The sequence below is a fragment of the Coloeus monedula genome (assembly GCF_965178545.1).
Source record: "Coloeus monedula genome assembly, chromosome: 20".
Lineage (NCBI taxonomy): Eukaryota > Metazoa > Chordata > Aves > Passeriformes > Corvidae > Coloeus > Coloeus monedula.
The window spans coordinates 10,827,320-10,840,355 of NC_138800.1; the positions used below are offsets into that span (position 1 = coordinate 10,827,320).

The window sequence follows — 13,036 nt, forward strand, 5'->3', positions numbered from 1 at the left end:
TGCTCTGGAAAGAGGAGGGGTTTTTTACCCTTTTGTTTTTGAGCCTATGTGAAATACCTCGGAGGGAAGAGGGGAAGTGAGAAAATGTCATTGCAGAGACTATTTCTGGAGGCACTCCCTTGCGGGTGAGATGGTGCTGGGCAGGCGTGGTGTGGTACGCGGGAGCGAGGGCGGCTGGTGGCCTCGGGGCAGCTGGTGTTGGTCCTTGGTGTATTTTTAACCTTTGCCTGGCTCAAATGCAGTTTGTCACCTGTATCTGTGGTGGCTGGTGTGGCCCTGGGGGGCTGCCAGATGTGTGGGGATGGGGAGCAGGAAGAGCTCCACTTCCACCACTGCCAGCCACGGGTATCCCCAGGTGCTGGTGCAGGGTGAGGTGGGCTTGTGTGGGGGCTGCCCCGCACGCTCTGGGCAGCAGGAAATGGAGATGTTTCCCTATGGCCATCCCAGGGTCCTGCCCTCTTGTGCTCTGAAATCCTGGGGCATGTGTGGGGCTACCCTGTGCTTTAGCACAGACAGGACATGAGGAAGAGCTGCGGGAGTGGTTATGACCTACTGACTGGGGTGACCGCCCAGCAAAGGGCAGTCAAGTCCTGCTGTGCTGTGCGTGTCCCCATCACCCTTCCTGCTCCCGTGTCACCTCCGGCAGCTGCGAGTTCATGCAGGGCCGAAGCAGCAGAACAAGATGCAGTAGATGGTGCTGCAAGGGGAAAGGTCCAAAGCTGGCCATTTCTCTGGGGTCTCCAAGTTTTTCCTGACATAGAACCAGCTAAGGCCAGTGCTTCCCACAGCCACTATCCCTCCCTGTCCCACAGCTCTGCAGGCAGGGCTGTGCAGGAGCAGCCGCACTGGGTCTCATTCCAAATGTGCAGCAGAGCCTGGCCATACCTGAAGCTTTTATTTTCAGACATGTTAATTGTGAGCAGCTCAGCAGAGCTGGGCAGAAATCAGCTGGGAGGAGTGTAAGGAAGACATGGCCTGGGGGAAGATGAAGCGAGAAGATAACGTCACACTGCTGTTGATGCAGAGCTTTGACATGGATCGTGCAGGCCAGAACAAATGTGCTCCAAGCAAATGTCTGCTCCAGATACTTTGTAGCACCTGAATTATGGCTTCAAAGCCTGGAGCATGTGGGGTTTTTTTTTAAATAATGTCCTTAAGAGCTCTAAAATTCAAAGAATTTCCATCGTTTCATCCCTTTAAGGCTGTGGGCAGAAAAGTAGGAGTCGAAATAGCTGGATTTCAGTCCAAGTTTTTTCCCTGGAGTTGGGTGATTTCTGTCTCCAGCTCCCTACACCCTCTCTCCCCCCACCTCTTTCTTTCATGCATCAGATAGAATTAAAATGTCTCTCAATTTAAAGCTTTTGGGTGCTTGGATGAGAACTCTGGGCTAGAGCTGCCTCTGACCCAGGAGCCAGCACTGCCTGGAGTGCCAGGGCGAGGAGATGCTGTGCGTCTGCAGCAGGCATTGGCTTGGATCCCTGGGGTAGGAGGTGAGTGTTCTGTAGCCAATCTGGTCGGACCTTGGCAGTCAGAGGCTTTTTCTGGCCTTTGAACGGCAGTGGCTCTGGGACAGGGGCTCCTGGACCCCGTGGACACGGAAAGGACGCGTGGCTGGGCAGCTCCTCCCGTCCTGGCTGCGGCGCACGGCTCCGCTCTGGTGTCGCGCTGTGGCCCCAGCACAGCACAGCTCCTCCTGCCTCCCCACTGCCGAGAGGTGCTCGGCGTTCCCACCCTTCCTCCTCACTTGGACCGGCAGAGGTGATCCCCTGGTGTAGCCCACCTCTGAGCGGGTACACGTGGGTGCAGGTGGTTGGTGTGGGGAGGTGAAAGGTGTGAGGGTACCTGGGCACCAGGTGCAGCCCCTGGGCACCACACTCAGCCTCTGGGCACCGTGCCCACTCCTGCAACCGGGCTCACCTCCCCACGGCTCTGCTGTGCCCTACAATGCCCAAAGCATGGTGCACGGAACAGCATCTGCTTTCTTGGCATTTGTGATGGATGGGAGCTCATACCCAGCTAGAGGTCAGCATTTCCATTTCCATGGGATTTCTGAAGTCTGGCTGTTAAAGGACGGGGGCGTTTGGGTGGTGGTCAGGCTGCAGATGCATTACAGAGCTTCTGGGGAACCAGAGGATGGAAAACCCGTGTGCCACAGGCAGCTGCATGGGAGCTAGTGGGAGATGCCTTGCTGGGCTCTGGGATGGTGGGATCTGTTTGCCATGAAAGATGAAGTGATGGGGTTTTTGCTTGCTGAGGGTTGATGCCTTTAGTGGGATGTCCCCTGAGGGGCACTGGAGGGGTGGGTGGAAGTTCCCCTACCAGGGGGCCAGCCTGGTGCTGTGGCTGCAGCGCTACCATTTCGGGGACAGAGAAGAAGAAGCAGAGCACCACGCTGCCACCAGTGACCCTCGGGATCGGGCCTTAGTGGCTGGGCAGCCGCAGGCCACGATGTTTGTGGGCAACACCGTGTCCATGGCTCAGCCCCGCTGCCCATGCGGCACTGCCGGTGGTCCTGCCATTAGGAGAAATACGATATTTGCAGCGTGAGGTTGCGAAAAGCCTGTGGCCACGAAAAGAAAAGGAAATGACTTTTTTAGTGGTGTTTGCGTGCACGCGTGTGCATGCGCTGCTGCGCCGGGGGCGGCTGACCGGGAGCTGCTGGGGTCCCCCCGCCCCGGCGCAGCGCCCGACGCCGGCAGGAAGCGCCGCCGTGGCCGTCCCCACACGGCTGCCGCCGTCCCACCGCCGCTGCCCCCTGGCAGCCCCGAGCCACCAACATGTTCCAGAGGAAGCGCAGCGTCTCCTTCGGCGGCTACGGCTGGTGGGTGCCTTCCCCTTCCCTCCCTCCCTCGCTGCCGTGTGAGGAGCTTTCCTTCCCTCCGCGGCTCAGAGCCGGAATCACCCCGCGCTGTGGCGCGGTGCCCTCCCGGCTGAGCCCTTCCCACCGTGCCAGCCGCAGCATGCGCGTGTCGGGAGCGACCTTCTTGCCCCTGTGCCCGCAGGAAGCCTGGCACAACTTCAGCCCAGCGAAACCTCGTGAGCCCCGCAGGTGATGGGCAGCGAGGGGACCTCCCTGGGGGCTACTGGTGGGCTCCTGTGGGCACATTACCTGCGAGAGTGTCTGTCCCTGCCCCTTTCTATCGCTGCTGAGGCCCTGCTGCCTGCTCCTCTTGCACTCAGGCAGCGATGCTTACAGCCACCTTTGGCACCTTGGGGTGCAGCAAGCTCCCTCCTGGTCCAGGGCAGGTTCCCAGCACCACTGGCACCTCCATGAGTCACCCCTGCTTTGTCCTCAGCAGAGCACCATGGCTGCTGCCTGCACCCCGAGTTCAGCGGGACTGTTTGCTCCTGTCCCTTTCCTCTGACAGGTGTTGATCTATAGGGAAACAGCTTAAGAAAACGACACCGTTCTCCCTTTGCCCTCCCCTCAGGTCTCCTCCCCGAGGTGTTTTATACCTGTTCCAAGTCTGTGCTGTAAGGTTGTGATGCCGTGCTGGTGTTGGGTGTTTGGGGCCGAAGGTTGCTCTGCCCCCTCCTCGTTCCACAGTGGCTGTGGGGGCTGGGACTGGACAATGGCAGCCCCCGGGCTTTGAGGGGAATGTGGTGCTGTGGACTTGGAGCTGCTTGAGACTGGCTGGGGGAAATGCTGAGTAACTGTGAGGGCTGTAGGAGGGCAGCTGGCGTGCCGAGGCTTTCGGCAGGGTCCCCTGGGATGGAGCGCACGCCTCGCTAAAGCCAAGAGAGCTGCCTTGGCTGGACTGCGTTCTCTTTACATAGAAAGGGGAAGGGAGCACGTGGATAGACTTCTGTACAAATAAGTTTTATGATATGTGGGCTCATTTTGTGGTGGCCAAATGGCAGCTCTTGGACAGGTCTGCCCCACAGTCGCAGTTGTGAGCAGTGGCTCTGGGGCCCTGACTGCCCGGGGGCATCCCAGGGGCTTCCCGCTGCGGTGGAGCAGAGCCGTGACCCTCCTTGGCAGGGGCACTCAGGGCCAGCTGGGCTTTGCTCTGCTTTTTTCTTGCTGTGCTTTGGCAGTTGCAGGGGAAAGAAAACCACGAGCCGGAGAGTCACTGAGGAAAATGGGGGCTGCACTGGCTGGGGGGGCTGTGCCGGCTGCTGGTGGCTCTGCTGGCTTTTGGGGGGCTGTGCCACCGTTGCAGCTGGGGCTGGGGGAACAAGACATGGGCTTTAGACACCGTGTCAGTATCTGCACGGTGAGAGCTGCGGGGGGAGCCCCGTTCTCCGTGAGCTGTGGGGGTTGCTCCCAAGGGGTCCGTGCACTTTCCCCGGGTCCCTGGGGAAGACGCTGCCTGGAAAGCCCTGCGCGCTGCCGGGAGAACCTGCCCTGGGCGTTTACTGCAAAAGAAGGGACCTGCCACAGCCCCGTACCTGCACCTGCATTTTCTCACGGTCCCGGCCGACCCACCCTTCCTGTGGGGCTGCGTGTGAGGTGCCTGGGCACACCCAGCCGCCTCCTGCTGTGGCTGCACTCGCTATTTCCAGCCTCTGCTGGGCTGGAAATTGCTATTATTTCCCTCTCTACCAGCTGCATCTGCTGCCAGCGAGGTCCCGGAGCAGTGTGTTCACCTTGGGGGCAGATGTGGTGCCCCCAGTTTGGCTGTGGGGATGCACGTGGTGAGTGCTGCCCCCGGAGCTGGTGCTGCCCAGGGCCGGAGAGCCCCAGGGCTGTGGGGTGTTTCATTTTGCCTTCTCCGGAGCAGAGCAGGGCAGGGCCGACAAACGGCTCTCGTAGTCACACTGCAACTGCGGTTTCCCAAACATGGGAGTTCCTTTCCTGTGTGGTTTTTTTCGTTTGTTTCTTTTTTTCCCCTTCTCACTCTAAGAGGCCAAATAACAACAACTGTTTTTTCTTCCCGTGGTTCTGGATGGAGCCACGTGTACAGCCTCTACTCAGGGACAGGTCCCTCGGGAGCTGCCCCAGCCACCCATTGTCCCTGAGCTGCTTTGCCTCTGTCACTGAGTTTGGAAACAACTCTGCTCCCCAGCATGCTCTGATGTTCAACGTGATTTAATGATCAACAAGGTCTGGGCAGGCTTGTAAGGTATTAAGTCACAATAGCAGGTGCCCTAGGTTTATTTTTAGGAGCAGCAGTGGGCTGACTCTCCAGAGCAGAGCATGGAAGCTGATGTTTGAGGAAATGCCTGGAACAGAGCTCCCCTGGCCTTGGGGTTCTATGAGTGTGATGTTGCTGCAAGAGCGGGACCCTGGGGAAGGTAATGGTGCCTCTGCCTCAGGGCCTGCCGGGCTCAGCCCGTGGCACGGAGCGCAGGGGCCCGGCCCCGCTGCAGCGCCCGCGGGTGCGGCCACCCCGCGCCAGCAGAGCCCAGCCGGGGAGTGGAGAAGGTAAAGCTGCAAGTGGGGGGGAAGCTGTACTTCTGTGGCCATGCCGTGTCCTCTGCGATCACAGTGCAAAACAAGAGGGCGTTGGGGGTATTATTCTGCTGTTTGGTCTTTTTTTGAGATGTGAAATTGATTCCATGTGGCAGATAACAGAGCATTTTCTGCCAAAAGATATTGTTTTGCATTTTGAGACATTACTATGATTTTCATTAATTAATATTAATATGACTGTAACCACAATGATTCTGAGGAGATGAACACTCATTATCAGTGCCAGGGAAATGAGTGAAGCAACTGGGGCTGCCGGTCCCACATGAGCCAGCTGGGGCTGGAAGCGACGGGACTGCTCTTTTTGTCTGCCTGGGGCCGGGTTGCATTTGTAGGGTTTGGTGGGATCTTCCCAGCACATCAGGGCTGTCACAGGTCCATTATCTGTAAATGTTTTGTGGAAGCTGTGCTTTGGAGAGAGCTGGGACACAGGTGATGCCCTCCTCTCCTGCCCAGCTCACCTCTGGCATTCCAGATTGGGAGGCAGCAGTTCTGCTCTGGTCACCACCAGGAAAGAACTAGGGGGATTTTTTCTTGCTTGCTGCCAGGCTTCATTTTGGGTTAAATCTTGATTGATTTTGTTTTCCGATGAAGTCTTTCTGTGGAGATTGTCGTGTCAGCTGGAGCGCTGGCACCTCCAGAGGATATACTGAGGTCGTGTTTGGCAGCAGCCCCCAGTACCCAACCCCCTCCGAGCTACATCTGGAGCCCCTGCAGTAACACCCTCCTCTGCTCTCTCCCCAGGATCGACAAGACAATGCTGGCTAGCCTGAAGATCAAGTGAGTACCTGGCTCTTCTCTCATGTAGTGATTTCCCGTGGGCTGCATGGTGCTGGGAGCTGGCTCTGTGTGGGGAGGATGCTTTCCTGGGAGCTGGGCTCCAGCTGGTGCAGTGAAGTGCAGCCATGTCCACCCACTGCAGGACGTGCGTTTGTGCGTGTCCCACAGTCTGTTCTCCTGAAAGCCTAAAGTGAATCAGGCACTGGGAGATCACAACAAACACGGTGACGCGCTCGCTGTGAGATCAGGGGGCTGAGGTGTTCATGGGGCAACTCACAGGGCACCAGCTCTGCCTTGGGGGTAACGGGGGTGGGAATCAGCAGGCCAGGCTGGCGCTGAGATTCTGGGTGTAAATCCAGTGAAGTCTGGAGGTTTTGTATTTTGTTTGTCAGTCTTGCAGTCTGGAGAGGTGGTGAGTGTCAGTGGGACAGTGGGTGCCTGTGACCCAGCTCCTCTCCTGTGCTGCTGAGGGGCCCTGGGCACTGCTCTGGAAGGGGTGAAGATGCTACTGGGGCCCCGGAGGGTCTGTGGACTGGCAGTGTTGCTCGGTGGGTCCATCTTGGATTTGCCACAGACTTGCTGGACACTGCTGGGTGGTGTGGGTTGTGTGGCTCTGGCAAGGTGGTTGCTGGGCCACGTCCCATGCTGTGATGGAGCGAGTTGTGTGAGGACACCACCCCTGCTGGGATATGTCCTTGGCTGATGGGGAAGAGAAGGTGGTGAAGGTCTGTCAGTGGTGGCACCGATGCTCTCTTGCTCCCCCAGCACTCGTGGCTGTCTGGGACCTGCCTCCTGTTCCCACCAGCTTTGTGCTCCTGGCTGGACATCCTGGGTACTGATCTCTTCTCTCCCACTGTGGTGCGTCCTCCCCTCTCCTGCATCCCAGATAAGCTCCCCGAGTCGGGGGTTCCCCATTGTGAGCACACAGCTCCAGCACCATCAGCTACCCCCTGTGCTGATACAGAAATACTCTGGCCAGGCCTTCCCTGGGCTCCAGGCAATGCACAGGGTGATGGCTCATTCGGTTTCCTTCTATAATCGCTGTGCAAATTATTCATTAATGGAAAAGTATCCGGAAAGCCTGGGGGAGCTGCTGCCTGAACGAGCCGGCAAATGCCCGCTGTAAATGGCACAGCACAATCGCCGGTGCTACGCTCATTGCTCAGGTTGTGCTGAACTAATGAGAAGTTTAAATCAATGTTTACCACTTTGGGGAGCGGAGGGAATTCTCTGCAGACTTTCCTTTTCCCGTGAAGCCGAGAAGGACTGAGCTGCTCCTTGTATTCTGCCTACACTGTGCTCTGATGTTTTTCTAAGGCTGGTGCAGCAGTAGTCCCCTGCACCCTCCTCTCTCCCCCGTGCCAGGCAGCTAACGCCGTGCTTGGAGTGCCGTGCCAGTGCTGTGGGCACGCTGCCGTGCTCCTGCCTGGGTAGGGTGAGGGTCTGGGGCCACGTTTCCCCGTCTCTCTCTATCCCCCTCCTGCACTGGCCAGAGGAGGGAGTTTCCTTGGAGCTTTTGACGAACATCCACTGCTGTTTGCAGCTAATGCTTCCCACAGCCCTGTGGTGCTTCTGGTCTGTGGGTAGGCTGCTTCATTAAGTGGTTCTATAATTGGGGCTCAGCCAGACCCACGTTTCGTGTTTGTAAAAGCTTTTAAAATTATAAAAATACGATAAACCCAAACTTTTGGGGTTTTAGCGCCCTCTTGTTACTGCTGCAGCTTCTGAGTGTCCTGGTTTAACCCGTGGCACAGAGGCACCAGGCACTGGAAGCTTTCTTTCCCTGTGTAAGTTATTACCGATAATCTGAGCTGCTCTCCGCATGTCCTGGAGCACCTCAGGGAGCCTCGTGCTGCTGCAGACATCAGCTCTGACTTGCAGAACCCTGGCAGGGGGGCAGCAGCACACGGTGGTGGATGTGGCCCCTCAGAGCTGGCGTTTGGAGGGATGGAGCGTGGCAGTGGGAGGGCTGAGTGATGCAGGGCAATCCCTGCCTGTCCTCCCCGGGGATAAACTCGCCCACACAGGGTCAGGATAAACTCACCCACGCAGGTGGCACTGGGGCATCAAAGCAGTTTTCCCTCTCCCTGTCTCTCCTTTTTCTTCTTCAGTTCGGGTTTCATTAGTTCCTATGGTAACCATGAATGTGTCTGAGGGACTGGAGAGCATGAGGAGGCACTGCAGAGTGGGAATGTTGGGAGACGTGATGGGTGGGGAGCCCTGGCATCACGGGCAGGGCTCAGCTGACCCCTCTGGTGACAGGTGCTGGCAAAGGTGCCAGGGCTGCAGGTGGGCAGGAAAGGTGTTGCACAGGACTCGAGCATTCCCGGGCAGCTGCTGTCAAACAGCCACACTTGCTGCTCGGCCTCTGTGAAGGCCCAGGAAGCTCTGGCGAGTTTGGGAAGACCTGAGCCAGATGGCAGCTAAGCCGCTTCCCAAGTGGGAAGGTCAGCCTGGAGGAAAACATCAGCCTGCAAAAGGTCTTTGCATGTCAAACGGCACACCCACCTGGGTTTATCTGCCTCTCACAGCCCAGCAAACACAGGGGTCCCCAAGAAAACAGGCAGAGACCCTTGAGCCCTCTTGGCCTTGTGAAGTCCTTGTACTGGGGATGCTGGAGGTGGAAAAGTGGGATGGGGACTTTCCTCTCATGAGGATGAATTCATGGGGCCCTTCGTCCTCCTCTCTGGAACAAACTGGTAGGGTGGTGTCCCACGGGGGGTTCACCAGCCCTTTACCTACTGACAGCTCCTCAGCCTTTGTGCTCTGGTTATTTGCTCATTGGTATTGATGGGGTGTACTGAGAAACCACAGAATATTAAACAACAACAACAAAAAAACCAGTAAAAAAAGCTCCTCCTTCAGGCAGAGTCACCTCTTCTTTTAGCCTTATGAAGCAGAAATAGCACCAAAATTATCATGTCTCTGTGGAATGGAGGAGCCATGTACAGCAATTACTGGGAGTCAGTGTGTGTGCAGCCAGAACTCACATGAAAGAGCATGTGATGCTCCTCTGCCGATGGCAGCAGGAGGATGAAGGTGGGAAAAGATGAAAGATTTACTCGACCTTTGTAAAAAGAGCTGTGTCCAGGCTTGAGGCTCTTTAATATTTGATGGGCTGGAGCTGAGTTAATGGGAAGATGTGGGAATGATTTAGTGTCTTGGAGATGGCTGCACTGACTATTGCACTAACCTTGGAGGTTTGTGCTTGGGTTCTGTGAGGACAAGGTTTGTCAAGCAGATTGCATCTAAGTAAATTCCTTTGACTTATTAGCACTTCATAAATGGATAATTGCATGCAAATGTATGTTTTGCAATTATATTTAGCCAGAGAAGCACATGCAAAGGAAGTGCTGTCAAAACTACTGCAAAGCAGCCAGCTGCAGCGCACAGGGAGGCTTCCCATCTCCCGTGCCTTGGAACTGCTCCTCTCCATAGCTGCCGAGCCTGGAGCCTGCCCAGTGTAACCCCAGCAATGACCCCCACCAGCCAACATGCCTGGGATAGTTATCCCGATTCTGGAGCCTGGCAGAATCCCTGGCAGTGATCCCTTTCCACCAATGTGCCTGGGGATGGTTATCCTGGCTCTGGTGCAGAAATGGCTGGGAAGGACTGAGTGTGCAGGGCCAGGGTGCAAGGAATGCCCTGGACTTGCAGAAAACTTTAAATTCAGTTAAAACCAGTGCTGGGCTGGAGGGTCAGAGTGAGGCCAGGCTGAGTCTCTCAGTGGGTCAGTGCTGGATGGGTGTAGTTGTGCACCCAGCGGTGCAGGGCCATGGCAGGTCAGAGAGTCATGGCTGGGCATGGCATGCCAGGCAAAACGAGTCCTTGTGTTGGCAGCGGGTCTTGTGCTGGGTTCCTGCTGGGAGGAAGCCCCTTGCAGTGCCAGGGAACTGCAGGTGTGTGCCCAGGGATGGTGACAGGTCCCTGTTGCTGCTGCGGGTGGTGGCTGCAGCCGTCCCTGCTCGCCATCAGCTGCTTGAGTTGCCTGCCAGGATGGTGGCAGGGCCATGGTCTGTCCTTCCCCAGCCAGCCTGAGGACTGGTGGGAGATTTACAAAATCCAGCCTGTCCCAACGTCTCCCTGCTATCTCTGGCAAGCAGGCAGGAGTGCTTCCCTCTTCGTGGAAGGGCAGTTATCGCCCTGGCCGCCTGCCCACACCCAGCCCTGCACCCACACAGCATCCTCCCAGCACGTCTCACAGCCTGCCTGGGACAGAGGAAGCTTTCACAGGAGGAGGAAGGTGCTGTCAGCTCTGAGGACTTGGAGTGTTTCAGCCATTTAATCTGGTAAGCCTCAGCTATATAAGATTTCAGAGTGGGGGAATGGGTACTGGCACAGCTCCGCTCATGCTCCCCCTCAGTAGTTGACTCTATGCTTTCCTCTTAGTGGCCTGCTGTAGATATTTGGGTTTATGTGAGGGTTTATTGCTGCAGAAAGCCCGGCCATGGAGCGGAAGAGGTGGGCTGGGACCTGGCGGTGACGTTGGAGGTGGCACAGCGGCGCGTCCTCGTGAGTGCCGCCCCGTCCATATGTTAAAATGTTGTTGTTGCTGTCAGACAGCCTTCCCCTATTTAAAGCTAGATTATCCACAATTACATCTGCCCAGAGGACTGAGCAGCCCCACGTGGGTCTATTTTTAGCTCTGTCTCAGAACTAATAAACTGTGCTGGTTTTTCCTCCTGCCATATTTATAGCCTGTCAGGCTGGGGGCTGTTTGCAGTCGGAGGGTGGTTGTTCGGAGAACAGCCACCTTCTGAGAGCAAATATTGTCGTGATGGGTGGAGGGAGCCATGATGGCTGCGGTGATGGAGGCACCATCTGCCTGCGGGTTCGCTCCCTGTCTGCAGGAGTCACAGGGATCACCCAGTCAGGGTCTGGAGGGACTCTTGCCCCACTCGGCATGGCTGCTGGCTTCCCTTCGGCCCTGGCCATGTGCCCACTGGCCTCCCCTCGGCCGTGGACATGTGCCCACTCGCCGCCAGGGTGGGCGTGATTTGGGGACCATGAGCAGCCCCATCTCTGCCAAGCCAAGGAGCCCGGAGCAGGGTAGGCAGTGCCGGCGTGGCAGTGCGGGCATTCTGCCAAAGCCTGTGGTTTGTTCCTGATGATAATTTTGTTAATTACTGTACCGCTCCCGCCGGCTGTTGCCTTTCCTGCGAGCTGGCAGAGTCCTGGCCTCCTGCTGCTGGCCGGCGCCGGCAAGCCCCACGGTCTGGCAGGGATGGGCGGCCACTGGCACCCAGCGGCATTCCCGTGCCATGGGAAGGCTTGATGCTCGCAGGGCCATGGTCCTAGACTGGAAATGGCCCTCTCCATCTCTGCTATTTTATTTCCATTGGGGCTTGTGATGCTGGGTTTGCACTCAGTGACCCATACAATATCCAAGGAACTCACATCTTCCAAAGCCTGTTGTGAAAACATGGCTCATCTCAGGCTCCCACCTGGAAGAGATGTGAAGAGGCTTGACAGGTAGTTGAATAGGTCAGAGCTATATTCTGAGTCTCTGTGAAGTCTCAAAGGTCAGTCCTTTCAGGCACTGTCCTGCCTCGATCCTCTCAAATGGTACTGGTGTCACACGAGGGACCGCAACATCTCCTTTCTCCTACAAGCAGTATAGTGTTAATCCTTTCCAGTTCAGAATGCAGAGTCCGCTTTCTAAAGCCCTGACAAGCTGATCTGGGTCTCTTGTTCCTGATCATTGATGAGGTTGCACAGTGTGAGGTGATTTGAAGAGGAAAATGGTGGATCTGCAACTAAAAGCTGCTTCATTTTCCATCTTTTGTTATTTGGAGCAAGAGGCAAGTTAAAAGCTGTAGAGCAACAGAAACCTCTGGATGTGATTGACTTCAGCATGTTCCCTGTAGTATGGATGTGTCAGAGATAATACCTGTGTTTTAGCTCCACAAATTATATGTCTTTTAATGCTTTCACATCAAACAAGGTGTGTGAGGGAGGTGGGTAATTGAGACGGTGTCATCTCCGGGAGAGCAGCTGGGGCCCAGGCGCTGCTGCTCTGCTGCCACCCCCTGTGGCACCGGGACCTGTTCCATGACCCCCTCGCTGCCCACCGCCGATGAGCACAGCCCTGGGGCAGCGGTCCCTCGGGGGTTTCTGGCGGTAGAAGGTGCTCCATCTGCGGTGGGCTGGGTGTGCCACTGCAGCAGCGGGGGCTCAGGGGAGGGAGCGACAGTGGAGCCACCGGGGAGGGGGCTTAGAGAGGCCCAGGCACGCGCTCCACTTGGCTGAGCTCCTCTGCACATGGGATTAGCGCTTCTCTGGAGCAGGAGCAGCCCTCTGGAGCCAGCTGTGTGTCCAGCATTGCCACCAGGACCTGCCTTTGCAGCCACCAGCTCTCCTGCTTGCTCTGCGCAGGTGAGGACCTGCTCCCAGCCTGGGGCAGCCCACCCGTGCTGGAGCCCTGCGCAGCACCCACCTGCCCCTCAGTGCCACGGCCCCTGGGGCTGGGTTAGCAAAATGCGAGCCTGGGTTTTGGCTGGGCAGTGTGGGACTGCTGCCGCTGTGCTGCATCCAGTGCTGTCACTGAGTGCTTTGGGATGTTTATTCTGAGACTGGCTGCTGCAAAGGTGGGGCTGCAGTGGTGCCTTTCCCCAGCAGTGGGGCTTGGAGACACGGGTCAGCATCTCCTGCAGCTGCTGGCCCTGCCCTGCACCTCTTCTGGCTTTCCCCTGCCCATGGCCAGTAAGAACCTGTGCAGGGTGAGGGGCAGCTCTCCCTGGAACACTGGGCTCAGCAAGCAGTACCTTCTGAGCCTCCTGCCCAGGCACACCCTGCTCCTCCCCGCCTCTGCCTAGGGTCACCCCCTTCTCCCACATCCCTTGC

General features: G+C 57.1%; 1 protein-coding gene across 1 annotated transcript in view; it reads left to right on the top strand.

Annotated features, from left to right (window-relative positions):
* Window positions 1-13,036, top strand: part of RAP1GAP2 (RAP1 GTPase activating protein 2) — a gene marked incomplete at both ends in the record, with an annotated part of 50,852 nt that overhangs the window by 8,152 nt on the left and 29,664 nt on the right. The window contains one exon of the mRNA XM_082294901.1: window positions 6,158-6,193. Within this exon, the coding sequence (XP_082151027.1) occupies window positions 6,158-6,193 (36 nt within the window). The remainder of the gene's footprint in view (window positions 1-6,157; window positions 6,194-13,036) is intronic.